The sequence below is a fragment of the Trichoplax adhaerens genome, genomic scaffold, assembly GCF_000150275.1.
Source record: "Trichoplax adhaerens TRIADscaffold_18 genomic scaffold, whole genome shotgun sequence".
Taxonomy (NCBI): domain Eukaryota; kingdom Metazoa; phylum Placozoa; class Uniplacotomia; order Trichoplacea; family Trichoplacidae; genus Trichoplax; species Trichoplax adhaerens.
The window spans coordinates 1,136,437-1,155,468 of record NW_002060960.1 but is presented as its reverse complement, the minus strand read 5'-3'; the positions used below and the strand labels follow the sequence as shown (position 1 = coordinate 1,155,468).

General features: G+C 31.3%; 2 protein-coding genes across 2 annotated transcripts; both read left to right on the top strand.

The window, feature by feature from the left end:
• Positions 1-1,552: 1,552 nt before the first annotated feature.
• Positions 1,553-5,922, top strand: TRIADDRAFT_60922 (uncharacterized protein; the record flags this gene model as incomplete). The annotated part of the gene is made up of 6 exons (XM_002116870.1): positions 1,553-3,500; positions 3,898-3,957; positions 4,114-4,309; positions 4,397-4,555; positions 5,312-5,336; positions 5,800-5,922. 6 exons carry the CDS (start codon positions 1,553-1,555, stop codon positions 5,920-5,922), a joined length of 2,511 nt encoding a protein of 836 aa, XP_002116906.1.
• A 7,202-nt stretch (positions 5,923-13,124) lies between these two features.
• On the top strand, positions 13,125-17,941 carry TRIADDRAFT_60921 (uncharacterized protein; the record flags this gene model as incomplete). Its single annotated transcript, XM_002116869.1, has 10 exons — positions 13,125-13,193; positions 13,918-13,979; positions 15,493-15,538; positions 16,052-16,140; positions 16,220-16,283; positions 16,630-16,707; positions 16,789-16,864; positions 17,005-17,079; positions 17,710-17,797; positions 17,881-17,941. 10 exons carry the CDS (start codon positions 13,125-13,127, stop codon positions 17,939-17,941), a joined length of 708 nt encoding a protein of 235 aa, XP_002116905.1.
• Between the last annotated feature and the right edge of the window lie 1,091 nt (positions 17,942-19,032).

Below are 19,032 nucleotides of genomic sequence, written 5' to 3'. Positions count from 1 at the left end.
TTTAATCATACAGATTGTAAGTATCGTTGTATTGGTGTATAAAATACACAATGATATTATTAAATAGACTATTGTACGGGCTATATATTTGTCAGTATGTATGATCCCAATAATACTTCTACGATAATTATAGTAAGTTGTAGCATAGCATGTTTGCTGTATGAGGATTAATATTATTTTAGTGTATTAACTTGGATTATTTTATGGGATCGGCAATGCGATTTACTATGGAACGGATATGTACATATATGCAATGATCGACTGCGATGATTATCGTATTGTTATTATACGGATATACGTATACTAAAACCACCAATACACTGCAATGCTTATACACTAAATCGCCATGCAATACAAATTATCATTACTACTCTACTCTTCTATCTCACTCTTACTATACGTCAATACTATATAAATTCTATTATTCTATCATCGTATAATTCTATATCAATTGTACAGATTGTAAGTATTAATATAATTGTATATCAAATATACAATGACATTATTAAATAGACTATTGTACGTACTGTATATTTGTTATTGTGTATGATTAGAATAATACTTGTACGATAATTATAATAAGTTGTAGTATAGCATGTTTAATGTTATTGGATTTACTATGGGATCGACAATGCGATTTACTATGGAATGGATATGTACATATATGCAATGATCGAATGGAATGATTATCGTATGGTTATTATACGGATATACGTATACTAAAACCACCAATACACTGCAATGCTTATACACTAAATCGCCATTCAATCGTCATTCAATACAAATTACCATTACTACTCTACTCTTCTCTACTTGTGTCTTACTATACGTCAATACTATATAAACTCTATTATTCTATCATCGCATAATTCCATATCAATCATACACATCATACGAATATTGCAGGAGGTAAGTATCGTTGTATTGGTATATTAAATATACAATGACATTATTAAATAGACTATTGTACGTACTGTATTTTTTTCTTACTGTATATTATCACATTTACATTTAGTTAAATACTCATAGTATAGCATGTATAATAAAAGATTTGACGATCGAAAATAGTAAAGATGTATATAATATTGTGTGAAAACTCGTTTAGATTTCATCATATAGCAAAAAAGATATACAGTTTTTAATCATAGTATATTCTATCTTTTGTGTTTATAGCATTAATTTAGGATATTGTTGTTAGAATTATAGAGAAATCAGTTTAATTAATGTAGTCATGTCTGGTTAACTTTAAATATACTATAATAAAGTGTAATAAGTTGTTGAATAAATGCTATTGCGAAAATATTTGACAAAACAGTATTTATCAGCTCCTGTATGATAATTTATCATAATTTGTTAAAGATTGCACAATATGCAAGATATAGTTGAAATGAAAATCAGTACATACTGTATAATTTTTTAATTTGAAAACAAATTTTGTGAATTTCATCCTCCATATTAACTCTCGTTTCGTAACACAGTTGGACTGAATTATTTTCGCGATTTCATTTGCGCATTACAAGAAGGAAAATGTAAGAACAATCTTATAAGAATTATGATTATCGGACCAGAAAATGTAGGTAAAACAACTTTACTCAAAGTGCTAATTAAGCAGTCACTATTGGCTAATGAAGCACCAACACAAGTAGCTAGTGGTAATTATCCGCTAATAGAATTGATTACATTCGATACTGGTGATATGGTGAAGACTGGATTGGGCACTCTCGCTGATAGTAAAGTTGGGTTAGCAGTTTTTCAATCGCCATCTTTACAAGTTACAAGACAGACCTTATCCAATATGAAATCGCAAAGAACGAATGTATTCGATGAATCACTTCGCAGCAAGTATAACAAACTTATACCGAAACTTTCTGAGATACAAAAGGCAAATACAGATAGTAATGAATGTAATAAATCACAGCAGTCAAAAATAGACAATCTACATGCTGTATTGTGCGACTTCGGAGATCAGGCAGAATATCACGTTACACATCAACCATTTATGTCGTGTGATAGTATTTATGTTCTTGTATTTAATATCGCTGAAGAGATTAATGACGCTATACAACAAAGGAACAACTCAAAATCAGATATAACCTACTATGCAAGAATGCATGAATGGTTATCATCTGTACATGGATGCAAGAGGTTAAGCGATGGTTTAGAGGGTAATGTTAGAAATGAGATTACGATCGATGGTAAAAATTATGAATTGCCTATTGTCATTGTCATCGGTAGTCATGCAGATAAGATTGTAGCTAATAATGAAAAAGAAAAAAATAGAAAAATACAAGCAGCTTATAACAAGATATCACGTGAATTTGGCCATAAGGCCTTTTCCAAACATCTATACTTATCACACTTAGCTATGAATGGTGATGGCAACGATAACAGCGAAGCAACTCAACGTCTAAGAGACGAGACACGTAAACAGTTATGTCAAATCTTTACAACAATTGCAGAAAAATTACCATTTATAACGAATCCTATTCCAGTTCGATGGTATGAAATCATTCAAATACTTCGTGGAGAAAGAGAAGATAAAACAATAAAGAAGTTACTGACTAAAACACAAGTTAAAGACTTGATAGACAAACATCATCTATCTAAGCAAGGCGAGAAGTTAGATAGTTTATTATCTTACTTGCATAGTATCGGACAAATCGTCTATTGCGATAAAGACGAGATTCTGAGTAATTGGGTCGTATCGGATATTGATTGGCTAATTGAGGTGTTTTGTTCATTAATTCGAATTTCATTTTTCAAGTCTTCTCATGCTGATGACTGGTGTGACTACGAGAAGATTCAGAATACAGGCAAAATAAGCGAAGAATACATTCGACACGTTTGGAGCAAATTTAATTTAGACGATGAAGAAAGAAAATACGTATTGTCTCTTATGACTCACTACGATATTCTTTGTGAAGCAAGTGAATTACAAGGAAAAGATCGTATCTATCTTATTCCTTGTCTGCTAAAGACACGACCTAAGAGTAATGCATTATATCCATCGAATAGCACCACATCGAAATACATCTATTTAGGGTTTGATGAGAAGGAGTTACCCTATATTTCTTATAATATCTTTTACTGCTTGATTTCTCAATGTTTGCAGAAGCGTGGATGGAATAATAGCAGAGTTCAACTATATCAAAACTGCGCTTCATTTCGAATTAGTCCTGGTATTAATTTGATTATCGATAAGTTATCAACGGTCATAGGCTTACAATTAGTTTATCGACACCGAAGTTTACAAGCTAAAACAGCCGTTGAGCTCAATGTTAAGGATGTAATTGAATCAGCTTTAAGAATCGTTCTTACTAAATGGATGCCAAATATGAGTCACATACGAATAAAAGTGAGTGTTAAGTGTCCGCGTTGTGGAGAGTTAGTAAATATCGAAGATGACTTAAGTGATGATAAATCACTTCTGGATTGCCCTAAATGTCAATATGTTTGGTTTTCCTCGAACCAATTAAAGTTTTGGTTAGATAATATTGCAGGTGATACCACAAATACGGTGCTGTCTTTCGAATCTTTTGTAGCTGATTATTCCTTTATGAAATGTATCAGTATATACAGTAGGCTTAATTGGAACTCTCATGAATAACCAATTTTATTGATCTATTAAACAGTAACAAATTGCTTTAATAATATTTCAACTTTAATTTCTAATTCAATCGATAAGTTATCAATAATAGCGCTCATACATTTGAAACGATGTTGTCATAAATTTACTAACTAAAATAACTGTAATGACAATAGACAAAATATTCAGTAAAATTTTTTAAAAAGTATGTACTTTATTGTACGGCGGATCGAACTCATTAATTTATTAAATGAAATCTATAACCTTATAAATTGGTTTAATAATAATTCTTTATCTCTTGGATTTAACAGTCGATGCTTCTAGCGATAACGGACAGGACACTCCCATGCCGTTAACTGAGGAAGATCGTGGTTAGTTAGGCAAAGTTGCCAATATGTCTATGGACTAACTTGAGTTATTCTTTGAAAATTATAATCGTAGCTCCTATAAGGAAAATATGAATATCTTATACTATTTCAACAAGCGACAAATAATTAACTTAAATATTTTTTGATTATTTACTTCAGCGTCAACTATACCAAAATATAAGATCAGCGGAGTTGGAATGTTGGAAATACATAAACAAATCTTACGCAGCCACTACGTCAAAATTATTGAGGAATGTAAATCAAGTGTGAAGCCTATTTGTAATCACTTATACAGTCGAGAAATTCTAACACTTTATCTAAAGGAAATCATTGTATGTCAGCATACCGATTATGAGTAAGTCCGCAATACGATACGATGATATAGCTTAGTTGTAAAAATCTATCATGTAGATAATATAAACTGTGACAATTATTATCACAGGAAAATGGAGAAATTGTTGGATATTTTACCGGAACGTGGTAATCGAGCATTTGATGCATTTTGTGAGGTTCTATCTACCATTAATTCGCCAGTGATAGAAATCTTAGAAAATGCGGAAAGGGAAAATGAAAAGGGAACCAAAAGGAAACTAAGTAACACGTAGATATATTCACTGTGTACGTGTTCCACCCACTGCATTTGTACATAGTTTTAAGTGCTCTATCGGTGCTGAATTATGTGATTCACATAATATGGTGTGGTGTATCATTTTCTACTTCAATACGTTCGATAGTGTTATAGATTTTTCACATAGAATTCAATATTATTTTTTTATTAAGATTTAAAGCAACAATTTGCATCGTCTACTTCTCTGTTTAGCATCTAATGTTGTTCGTTTAATTTTATTACTTGCTTGCAAAGGATGAAAACATTTTAATGGTAATCATAGTTTGCAATTCACTCAGCCATCTTTCTTTGTGAATTTTACTCCTATTAGAATTACTTGGCATAACGATTACGACTTCGCACATAATCATCACTATTATTAAGCTAATGCTTCATATCGGTAACTTTTATGTAATAACAGGAGAACCTTTATTTAGTAGTTTACTTACCAAGTGTATTTCTTTAAAAAATTTTAGATTGAATACATCCTATTTGTATTAGATTATTACATCTTGAGAATACTATTTTAATATGCTAATGAAACAAAAATTGATTGAAACGATTTATCTATGAAGTAAATTTATTGGTGTTAGTATTTGACGTTGCGTTTTATTTTTATTGTGAAATGGATATGCTTTAAATAATTTTATATGGCTTACAAGTGGTAAAATAGGGTAAGAAAGCTTGTTTCCTTAATTGTGCGGCGTTGAATTTTCAATGAATGGCTTTATTCTATTGCTACTGTTATAGACGTAAAGCTAAGAGCGAATATCAGGTTCGCATTTTTAGTGTTTAAGATCGTATCCGCATACTTAATTACTTAAAAATTTTTGCGTTCTGCCCATCATGTGCTAAGGTGATATCATGTTAAAGGATATGATTAATATTCAAGATTTTGCGATAACACGTAGTTCCATGACGTCAATTTACTCCCTAGCGATATATAGCAATAACGTTTTAAAAAGTTTCATTGAAACAGAAGAATTATAGTAGTGTGTTCATTTTTAAATTAGAAATTTAAGAGTGTCATTATCAACAAGATGATTTTCTAAATAAAGTCTTAGATTCAACCTTACAATAGCTTTACGATTCTAATATATGATAAAGTGGCCGAGAATAATGTGACAGGAAGTTTCGTTTCTTGTTCATATCACTTTATTAATCAGTCCTTCTAGGTCCATAGCTTGCTGCCGAAACTTAATGTCATTGCGTTATTAACTCTTGCAAAGTACCGATAGAAAATAGTGAAGCAGTGCCATGGCATTGACGAGGCCTTTGATTACGATGCTAATTGGCTGTATGAGTTGGTAGCCGATCGAGAGAATGAGAATTTAGCTGTTTCTATTACAATTCAAGAGTAATAACAAACTAATGAGTTAAAAAGTGTTCTACAAGAGGAGAATAGAAACATTTTGTAGCCTTTTATAGTTTAGTAAGAGAGACACGATCATTTTTATTTATTTTATTTTGCTCATTCATGATAGACGATTACATGCATGCAACTAGATAATGAAAATCCAATCCCAAGGTTTATTGTTGTACTGTATGAGGTTGTAATTGCTAAAGTAACAGTAATAAAAAGTGTTTATTAACGAAATATTGAACTTATACACCATTGCCAATTGTATTATGAGTGGAAGCAAAGCTTTGAAAGAACAATTCGTGGGTGATGCTATTTACATCGACTACATCGACAACATCGAAGATGGCGATCAATACGATTGCAGTTTTATAACTAGAAGCCGTTATATTGACCTCAACGAAGTTGAGTTAATGATTGTGAACATAATTATCTACCAATGAATGATTTTACTATACCTGTGATGTATCGAAAAAGTTATCATGACGGTTAATCACTTACAGTATATCAGTTACTCTTTTTTGACGTTTACAACGCTTTTTTTTTTTATGAATCGTTTCTGCTTTGGCAGTTAACTAAATGAGAGCAAATAGCGGGTAAAACTTGGCTGATCGCAGCACAGCTTTGCAAGGATAGTCTATTAATATACTGTAGTTCATGATTTTACCCTAAAAAATAAATGGTTACTGAATAATATACGCGTATGCAAAATTCAAAAATGTTACCGTGATACACTATTCCTTTTGCCCTTCAAGCATTAAGAAAATAAGATTGATCAGTACACAGCACACTTTTCAATGCACTAATCTGTGTCTAATACGAAGCGAATACAGTAATCTGTTCAGTACCCAGGGAATGTACCATGGTGTAAACAATATGTGAAATAAATCTGTTTTATCCTACAGCATTAAGGAAGATTGATCTGTGTATAGGACAACATGAGCGGAATACTAATGTCAAATCGATTTATGATTATGCAAATGGATGACGGAAAATAGATGAATTGTATCCTACAGGTGGGTACAACATTAAAATTAGTTAATACTCAATGTCTAGAAGGAAATAAGAGAAACATTAGGTATAAACTGGATTGATGATACTACAAACACATCTTTCTTGAGTACGGTAGTTTGTACGCTGCAGGATTCCATATTATAACTAAAAGTCTTGATGAATTTTCAGGATACGATTGAAGCCGAAACCTTGTGCTGTACGGCCACATAATGCATAGCCAAAATGAACAATATTGATTTAAATTTTACCGTCGGTTAGTAGCGGACTTTGCATCCTAGTGAGATCACTAGGAATGGCGAGAAAGCATTTTAAGTGTTTGAGAGTTTTTATAGAGATTAATGCTAACGTCATGAAAATAAAAGGAACAGAATTAATATAGAATAGAAACAATTTTAACGTGTCCCATGATATTTTTTAGTAATTATAACTATGAACTACGTATGGAATACACTGAAACTTTAATAATTAATGTGCAAAATTAGACTACACTCTTAACGATAGAGTTTTAATCTACAATGATGAAAGACTAGCTTTTATTTATTATTAGTAGATGAAAATTTAAACTATAATGACTAACGACTTGCTTTCACAAGCTAACATAGAAAAGTTTCGCACTACATTTAATCAACACATTCTAGTGAAATATTAGAGGCTACTTGTGGCACGAGTAGAAGGCAATTAAACTCTATCCTTTCCATTGTCTTATTCATTTTTAATTTTATTTTAGAATAAAATTTAAATTGAGCTGGATAGCAAATATAGACGTGTAAAACACCGAATAAGGAGATTTTCTCTTCAATAATAATTGACTCATTACAATACTATTCTCCTGTTATATCCATTCTACTACGTGTAAGTGAAACGAAAATACTTGTTTAAAATCGAAGACAGAGTAATTAGACGGCTGTGATGCAAGATGTAGTTTACCTAAATAGACTTATGCTTTTAACTGTAATTTCAATAGGTTCGGCACATAACTTGAGTGCTAAAAGTATTTGGGAAAAGTTACTTGCAATAATTAAAGTACGTTCCATTTTGGTCAAAATTTGATTATTATGATTAATGGTTTTGATAGATTTAGTAGAAAAGCGAGATGACGATAATAACATTACCATTTTAACATTAAGAAATTACAATTTCATTCAATAAGACAATAATATGTGGTGAGAAAGGTCAAGGATACAAAATGGGCCATAGATTATAACGGTTTCTAGATTTATTTATCTGTATAAAAACAATTACAAGAGAACTTTGTGAAGATTACAGTCTTAATTAGATGGTGTTTGGGTAATACTAATGCACTTGGTTACAATTTTATTTACAAATACTAGGTTACTGAAAGGACAAAAAGTAACTTTATGATTTGACAAGCGTGGACTTGATTATTTGCAATCTCTGTTCGTAGGATGACATTCTTAAATCGTTATGAGTGAAGCGAAGTGGCATATTCTAATGTTAAATATCGTTACTTTGATGCTGTAAATCTTTCATACTGTTAGGCAAGAAGGGAGCAGAAATTAAATGTTTAAGATACAATACTTTGACAGGATTTTAGTAATAGCTAGGCTATTTATTAGGAAAGTATGCCATTTCTACTCACCTATATCATTCTAATGTAACTTAGTATTGTGATTGCAGACTGTTAGCAATGTTTAGTATAATGTGCGGTAGCGTAACTTCTATATTTATCCTAAGAGATATTTGGTAGCCATAATTATAGGCTGTAGTGGTATAGACTCTATGCTAGAGTACAGATGACAACTAAATCTCAGGTGTGTTATTTTTATGTCATCTATCAAGTATACTAATAGTGTATGAAATATAAATTTAGATCTAGAAATTTTTAACTCTACCATTGCCAGTTATTGACGTTAAATTTTCAATCTGCAATCAGGAATTAATTTACAAAGAAATTTTACTATTATCCCCTTCCATTTTCAGTACGATTAATTAATTTTTGGTATGCATGGATTGGTGCCTTAAGATTAAATGTTGGCATAATATCAAAGCCAGATTTTTGGTACCACAACACAACATTGGCTAATATGTTTAGCCCTTCTTTAAGGGTTAATACATTTAAATAGAACTAGACAGATCAGGGTATTTCTTATTATCCTGACATCTTTCTATAGTAAGACTCTAAATACGGATGATTTCCTATTATCGGAGAAAACAGGAACACAACACTAGTCTCTTGTACGTAACTAAACCCAAACTTTATTGAAGAATTATTCAATATACAGTAAATCGACAGAAGCAGTAGTTACCAGTACTTTCGTAGAATTTATTATAAAACTATGAAGTTATCTATTTAAGTATGTATAACTGTAGTAAAAGGACTAAAAGTAGGGTCCTTTGTAGTTTTTTTAGTATGTAATTAGTATTATTTTACTATAGAAAATACCTAGAAAGTGATAGTGTCTTTAAGTTTTACCCTGCCAAATCATCTTGTCGCCATCTTTTCTTCTTCATTATTTTACAAGGTATTATATAGATTACCATAGAAGTAGCCCTATAGAGCAAATGCCTAATCTAAAGAAAGGGCGTTTCATCGTCTATTCAAATTGTAAAAGAATTTGACTTAGTAGCAAAACCCTATCCTTAGAGAAAGGGGATTTATAACATGACGATAAAGTACTGTAATGTAGTCTATACTCGTACAGTTACAGTACAATCTGACGCTAAAACATCAACTGTCAATACTCGCGAATACTAAGCGATACTAATGTGTCAGAAAAGTAGTCGTAGTAGTCATATAAATTTTTTTTGATAAGCGATTACTATGATCTTCATAAAAAGCAAATTTTTCCGGATTTGTGTCCGATATAGTTTCCGGATTCTGGGACCGGTCGGGTTTGTGTCCGATATAATTTTCCTGTTTTGGAACCGGTCGGGTTTATTTTATGTCTGAATTATAATTTTTCTGTTTTAATTTTTGGATTTTTGTTCATGAAAAATATCGTAAGAGTTGATTTTTGAGATTTGGACTTTTTGTTATGAATTTGAAACTTTGGAATTTTATGACGTGACTTGAAGTCACATTAGGAGATTTAGTGAGGAAAATAGAAAATAAGATGGAAATTGGTAGAGGTTGTGTTGATTGTTAGGTAGTTAGAATGTTGTTTTTATGACTAAATCTTGATGTTTAAAGGTTGATTTTTAGACTTTTATAGTGTATTAATGATAGAAATTATGTTAGAAATGAAGTTTGATGTATTTTTATAGTTAGCTTGTTACTTTTATAGTGTTTTGTAAGGGAATCGTAGGGTAAATTGTGTCTGAACTTTGAATGATTTTTGTTTTCTTAAATGGTGCAAAGTAGTTTTCTAAAACGGATCTTAAGAGCGATTGGTTAGCAAATGTTTAGTTTTAAATACCTCTGACGGCTCTACGAAGCCAATAAATGATAGTGCAATTAGAAAATTTAGAGGGAGAGTAGAAGAAGATTTTATTTGAAGAACTTGTTGAATTTAAAAGGCCTTCGGGGTCGAATTGTCGTAAGTTAAAACATTGTTGTTTTTGAAAGGTTGTTTGGTCGTTGACAGTTTTTAAGTCTGTCATTTATTTTAATAATACTTAAAGCTAAGTATTTGTGCGGTTGTTCGGTTTATACTTCTCTCCATTTTTGTTTTGAAATAAATTGTTGTTCGGTTATTTCCCCAAATTTTATTTGGTGTCAAAGTATTAGCGTTAAGTCGACCGGAGTGCAACGAAAGTAGAATCAAAGTTTGTTAAAGTTTCGTAGCTTGATCTCTACACATTTCATTTCATTACATAACGTCATACATAAATTAATGTAAATACATTCCTACATACGTTTTCTTGTTGAAAGATTACCCATTCATTTCCGCCAATATTTATAAAGGGATGAACTAAATTAATACATTACAGTATTTATAACTAATCGTCTTCTGAAGAAAACTTTCTTTTATGATATTTTATAGATTAATTTCTTAATTCAATTGAATATTGTTCTGCCATTCTTAAATTCTGTAATTAATTGCTTTTATAAACTCTAGCTACCCGAACCAATTATGTTGTGAAAATTAGACTAGATTAGATAGAAAAGTTGTAAGATATTTCGATTACACTGTAATTCAATATGATCAAAGAAAACTAGACAGATTTTGATCAAGCTATGCTATATCGTTTGTATATGACAGTAGCCTATTCTGCTACCTTACTTAAACAAAGAGGATAAAACTGAGTGATTAAGTACCGTTATTAATCTCTTTGTAATTGCATCAGTATATATGTGGCATATATTCATTAATGAACAATTGATGGCGGCAATTAACTATGACATCTTTTCAATACTAATCATAAGTTATTCAAGCATTCCAAGCAGACTCTAAATCTCCATATTGCTGGTACCTTAGGGTACCGTTGGCTATTAACTAGATTTGGTAACTTACTGTATCGTACCGGATGATGTATGTAGAAGTAATAATGCAGGTCAATCTTAGTAGTAGTATTATTTATCACCAGCTAATTTGAATTCGCGATTATCATCAAGTAACGCTACTGATCACTGTGATTGTTAGCTTTGCTTGCTCCATTGGCACTAACATAATTGTTTATGGATGTGTACTTTGTCCTTAGCTAGAAAAAAAGAATTTAAAATTGATGAAATAGCAAGGTGAGTAAGCATTAGCTAAGGGCATCGTTGATCATGCTTAACTTGAATGCTATACTTAAATGATACTAAGTAAGTCATCAATCTTTGAAGATCTCACGTATTAGCACTTTTATAAGTAAGTTAAGTACGCGTGGGTATAGTACTTTTCTAGAATACTAGAAATATTGTGTGTATGAAAGTTGACCAACTAGTTCTATTGAACCTTAGTATTACTAAAAGGTAAAATGGAAATTTAGTCTTTGAAGGTGATTCCCAAGTCAATCTTATTTGCTTAGTATTTTAACTTAAGATAGACAGTATAACCACGTTTTAGTTAGTTAGTCGGTTAGTCAGTCAACTAGTTTGTCAATTGCTATTAAATTGTCAAGACTATAATCTTGATTGTCAAGATTTGTTCAGTAATAAATACTAATAAATCTCTGACTACCTCGTCTACACTATCGGCGAAGCTATAATTATACTATAGTATTCGGTCATTGGAACTGATTTATTTGGTGATACAGCAAGCTCGACTCTTCAAGTCAGTAAGAGGCGTTCTTCATAATCATTGGCCTGTGTAGACTACTTTGTCACTAGTGGTGTGTAAGAGTCAGTTAGATCAAGCGTTAAATTACACTCTATTAATTTCGCTTTATTTCAAAACTTGTTGGTAGATTTCTAGAAAGAACAATCAGGTAATCTAATGCCGCCTGTTTATACGAGTATACTCTCTATAGCCTTCACAGCTACATTCAACATGGCAACATTTTATCTTATTTTACACATAATCAAGTTGTTTTTATGAACACTATTTTAAAGCAAACCATCGTTAATCCAATATGGAAACAGTTACAATATTTACGTAGACATTATTCCTACCACTCGAAGTACAGTACAATGTACTAACCATATCCTAATGTATGATTTACAGTTCTATTTCTACTTCTAACGTTATTAGTAGTTCAACATCTTACTGTTTATAGCCATCTGTATTCTAGCATAAATTCTACTGTTACAGTCTTTAATTATGGGCTATTAAATATATCATCAGATAAATATAGATACGACACTTGCATATATCATATCAAACGTGGCCAGTAGTCTAAAATCACTGTTATTTTACAGTTGGATAGAACATTTAAGGCTGTATCTTATTTAATTGCTTTGCATAAAATAAATCAATGCTGGCTTGAATCTATACTATTACCTACGACCCCCTGTTTTTGATTTTACAATTTTTAAGTGATAGCCAGCCTATCAGGGGTCTAGAATGTCATAGCACATTTCAAAATAACTGTTTCAGGAAAAAGTACTATATTAACATAAATTCCGTAGAGATTTTACCCGACAGCATTTCAATATAATTTATAAGTACAATTTATTACAATGCATAAAATGTCCCTTAGTGGATCTGTCAGGTAAATGTAAGAAAGAGTAAGTTACACTTTCTCTAAGGTATTGCAACAGAAGAATGTGCCGGCTAAATGTGATTTTATAAATGCAGTTATGCAATTACAATGTCGCTTTATTGATCGTTCTTGCGTTAGAGCTCTACTTCACTGCAAGTCAAAATGTCAGACGAAAACGCCGCTTTGAAAATCGTACCTAATTTTGTGGTTTCTAAACTTGTTTCTAAAGTCGTAAGCAGACGTGATGTACGGATTAAGACATTATATTATCGTTTACGTGCACTATTATAGATCTTACCGATTTTTCTGGCTAGTTTCTTGTCACAATCCTCACTTGTGGCAAAGGAAAGTAAAGAACTCTAGTGTAGTTACTTAAAACTTGGGCTATTTCTCCCAGTACTTTCAGTTTCTATGAGAGAAGTATTTGAGAACTCGATTTCTCGGCTGATCTCCACAGACAACTGACTAATTACTGCACTATTCTTCACGATATGAGTCTTGCCGTTTCTTGAGCAATTACTTTCTTTATTCTACAAACACACGCGCTTAAATAGGTTTCTACAGTGAATTCCAATATTAACGAGTGAGAATTCATGCTTTACAAGTTACATTAATTGGTATAATACCATTACTAAATATCCATGTCGATATTCTCAGACTTAGATAGCTACAAGCTATCAGGTGTTAAGACGCTTAACCTTAGTCCATATACAGATCAATTTTTAGAGATTAACACACCTTACAAACCTGCAGTAAACTAACTGTTAACAACTTCTATTTTTATCTCATTTCTACCATCCTATTATCAGCTACAAGCGCATTAAGCATAGCACATAACCTTATCTTATCTATTCATAAGCATTCATTAAACAACAGTTACTTAATTAGTAACGGAGTACCGTGACATTTCTACACAAAAATTTCATCAATTTTTTATTTATGTTTAATGCACTAGGATGATGATGATGGCCCATTTTTATCGCAAATATTGGCGATGCGGTCCATAAAGTCAACAAGGTACTTTGTATAATTTAATCATGATGTTCGGCATGCTTACATACTAGAAGTTTAGTTTTTACATGTTCTAAATGAGATCATCCTCTCAAATTTGTTAGCATAACATTAGAATTAGGGCATAAATTAGAACTTACATATGGCAATTGAAGATTCAGTTATTATTTGCTAATTTAAAATTTTAACTAGCTACGGCCTTTATTTTTTACTTCAGCTTGATTGAAAGGGAATAGTTAATATACTTTACGTATAAATCGATCAACAACATTTGTGTTAATAAAGGTTATTAATTGTTTCTAATTTAAAATTGATGCTGATAGTGGCGATAACTAATGCCTCGCATAGAGCAATTTTATGGTATGGAATTTATTGTGATGGAGGGTTCGATATTTCAGAGGATTGAGATTTAGTCGCCATTTACAATTATTACAACAAAGAGTTTATAAAAGTTATGCTTTATTGTAGGTTAGTAATGTGAAGTACAGTGAGGTAGTTACGGTAGATCAGCGTGCAAGCTGTCGTGAGTAACGAGTAGAAGTATTAGACTGTGAGAGACTAACTAGAAGACTAACTGAGAGGCTAATGAACTCTGAGGTAGAAATCGCCGGTATTTATAGTTTTAAAGATAGAGCACATGCAGAGAATAGAATTGTGGAATTAGATACAACATATACCATAACAGGTTACAAAATAGCGTAAGATTGTAGAAAACAGCGAGTACCGTAATAACTAAATACAGTAGTCTATATATGAATGTAGAGTAAGCGGACTGTAGATCTGTCTAAATATAAGAGCAATACAACATGTCTATATTTAAGAGTAGAATATAGTTACAGTATATTCTAAATACACTACAGAATTTATTGACATTCTCTACATACGTACTAAATAAAATTGCTATCAACCAAATACTTATCGATTTTATCGTTTTTAGCTATAAAGTGCAATGATAACATGATGTTGCTGACCACATTGCACTTATTAGGGGTAGGCTTTTCTGCCGTTAGCAAGGTAGCAATCATTACGAATATTTTAAAGTGCTCTTTACAGAGAAATATGCTTATGAAATTAAATGCCATCTATCATTTATAAGAATGAAATAGAAAAAGTTATAAAAATTGGTGCAAGAGCAAATCAAATTTTCTATTCTAATCCCTGAAAGCCAAGGTTTCATCTGAAGTAAGAAAATATACGTAATTAGATAAATAATTCTTAGTATAAATTTTTAGTACTTGATTATTGTTTAGCATAGTCGAATTAAGTTAACTAAATACTCGTAAGCCATAATTTAGTCAAATTTCAGTCACGGCATTAACACGGCTATCTCGCTGTTGTAGATTTGCGGCAAGTCATAAAGTTCAGTTTATGACATTTGATAATGTATCAGAATTGTACAAAATGAAGAAATTATGCCCGGAAGCAAAGTGATCTGCTTTACTTTTTATTATTTATAGTTGTGCAATGATATAAACTATCAATATAATATTCCACTATTTCATGTAATTTTTATCTTTAGATTACTTCTACGTTTAATGATTGACGATTCTGATACTCATTATCAGGTAAGAGAGAAATACGAGTTAGAAGTTTAAGTGAACATGTAGTGATGTATTTGATGATTGCGACATATTGGAGAACATCAATAGTATAGGAAACTGTGTAAGCGGTTACAGTTAGATAATCATACGAAATGATTCATTAATGTAAATGAGTAGATAACAATTATATGTAAGCTAATTATTTTACTATCAGAATATTTGAAAAAGTGAGAGGATTAGGATTTAATTCGCTTTTAAAATGCATGTAACTACAGGATATAAGAGCTATAAATGAAGGATAAAAATAATTAAAGTGCCTCTTTCGGTCTTGTGTTATGTATCCAAACTATTTTTAAATTAGCCCATTGAATGAAATACTAGAGGATTATTTAATCTATATAGATCAAATATAACGTGAATGAGTCGTGCTAAGGCTTAAACTTCGTTTAAGATTAGATTATACCATTTATAAAGATGTTGCTTAGCAAATTAGGAACTAACAATTTAACTTATAATTCACACTGAAACATTACTTAGCTTGGATCAAAGTATGGTGTAGAAATAGATGATGTTTCGAGTGTCCTACAAACTGCTCAACAGTTGCAACTAAATGTTGTTGGAATAAGGTAAAAGATGGCATAATTTTCCACGTTTAATTATAAAATTATATTTTTTATAGAATTAAATGAAAATAATGATTTGAAGTCACAAGTACTTGACCTCTTTTAATATAGCCAGTAACGCGATCAATGCTGTATCTGTAGAGAAAGTAATGCTAAGCTTTATGTTGCTAAATCGTTACTATTTTATTTTACTTACCTACAGTACGTACAGTAAACTAAAGTCTTTGCTTAAATATCGTCGTGTCTCAAAGCAAAGGCATTGTATTGGATCAATTAATAAACCTAAATATTGTACTTTAAAGTTATCATATAGGCCATGGGCGAACAGACACTTCATTTTATATCTCTGCCATTAAAATAGCAAAGACGGCTTTTAATTATGGGGTGAATTTAATAGCTTAAATTAATCTTCACAGCATATGAGTATAAAAATAATTTACCATTTGGCTCATAACACAGAGTAATAACACCATACAACCTATATGCTTTTAGAAATCTGCGGGTTATAATTTTAATATATTAAATATTGGTGGAGGGTTTCCGGGATACGCAGATTCTATATTTGAAAAAGTTAGTTCCTATTTTTATATATTTACTTAGATCGGCGAATAATTTTACCAATTTTAAAATTTTACTTATTTAATACTTTAGATATGTGTTGATGTAAACAAGGCCCTAGATGAACATTTTCCACTTGCTAGTAACGTTAAAATTATCTCTAGTGCAGGTAATATAGAGTTCATATAGAGTATCATTTATAGCGATCATTAGGCTTTTGCTTGTAATAGATGCAAGTAGATTTGGAGTTATTTCAGTTCTTTGACATGATTAAGTAAAAAAGAATATCTACTGTTTTAAATCCGTTAGGTCGCTATTTTGCAGCATCTGCCTTTCATTTGACCGCGAGCGTTGTTAGCAAGCGAGAATTGAAGTGCAGTAGAAGTAAGATGTTAAGTTGATATTAGCATTTTTCTATTGATAATGATACTATAAGTTAATGGTAAAGATGGGCAATTAATATGACTTTAAATAATTATAGCAGAAACTTCGGAAGTTAAGAGCATAAATACAGAATCAGTTCGTATTAATCTATAATCATGAATATTGCGTATAATTTGAAATAATGGTGATCGTATGATCATTGAATGTTAATGATAAAATTTAATTAATTTTCTGATTTAGAAACGATTCATGTACTATATAAACGATGCCTTGCATGTCTCATTTGGTTCGCTGTTACGCAAAAAAAGTACTATTTCTTTGCAAGCTTTGGGCAAGAAGAGTGACTTGCAATATCTAAGCAGTGTCTGGGCTTCTAATTGCAGCGGGATAGATTGCATTCAAGAATAATGTCACTTTCCTGAGGTAATTATCGTTCTAATTTATGTAGTAATTTCTTGTTTTACCCCATTATTCTGTTCACTTGCTGCCAATTAAATTAATCCATTAATATTATAAATTTTGCAGCTAGAAAATGGCGATTTAATCTGTTGGGAAGGCGAGTCTTTTGATATATGGTCTTATCCAGTTGTTGATATGCAGTATCTAATTCTTTTAGTTAAACGTTCGTAGATATGGGAGCCTATGCATTGACTCTGCACACAAGTTTTAATGGTCTTGATAAGGCTTCGGTGTATCACTTTATTGATCGCAAGACTTGGTAAGTAAAATAAACATAAATCGAAATGTCAAAAAATTAGATGATAAAGAAATGTAAATTTCTATCTTCTAACCAAAATTTAGGGATGCTATGAAAGACAAGCTATTGCCATATTTCAATAATATCAGTGAAGTTGATTTATAAATTGGTTATAATATTCTTAACTACGTTGGTAAATAACTCAACAGCTGCAATATTATGACGACTTCCTCAGCAAATATTCCGTCAACTTATTATATGAACAAAATATGTTTTAGGAATTCTTAAAGGAGCGCTAAATTATATTCTGAATAACTCCTTAATCAAATGATTAATCAACTACATAACTATATAACCAGTTGCTGCTATGAATCGCTTATTTACCGCGTGCTTTTATTAAATAGCGAAGAATTCTGTTACATAATTCAGTTGGATGTAGTAACATTGACTATATATACTTGTATCGACAAGTTAATGCAGTAGGGACATGTCGATACCACGTAATCCCAACTTTGTTTGATTACGTTAAATATGCAATTATGATATAAATCTCAATATCACTGGAGTTGATAAAGTAAATTCTGTGTTGATTTTGCTTGTATTAGTTCTTACCTAGATAATTTCTGCAGCATGGTAAGGTGTATCTGTTACTTAGGATTCGTTACTTAGAGAGCTGATGTTGTTGTTACGTCCAATTCGCAATGTCATATTCTAGTAGAGTTACGGTAATGATGTAATATGCATCGTTTTCAATCCATTCAGTAGTTTAAAGAAGCAAAAGCTTTAAAATTTGGGGGTGCTTGTTTCGAGAAATTACTCCTCTAAGATTTTCAATGAATTCGTAGCTAATATTTGGGTAATATATTTGAAACATTAAGTGATGTAATATATTTCACCACTCTAGATGAAGGAATGCTTCTTACGGGATAAATCATATTAGCTCATCAATATCGTAAATGAAGTTTTTAATGAAGATCGTTCAATCGTTTGAATAATACGCCCGAATATAGCCGATATAAATTAAAATAAACTAGCTACAATATAGAATATAATTGGAGGTACTTCAATCAAAAAAGCTTTCAACTGAAGCATTACTATGTTGACTAAGAATGCTTAGAACTACGCTGAAATTCTAGTCATTTATACAACAGTCGCAGTACCAGAACAAAATAAAACAGGCTAAAACTGAGAATAATTTAAAATTACTCAAAGTTAGTCTTCTTTTCTCAACCGCAGGAAAGACACTTTATCATTTA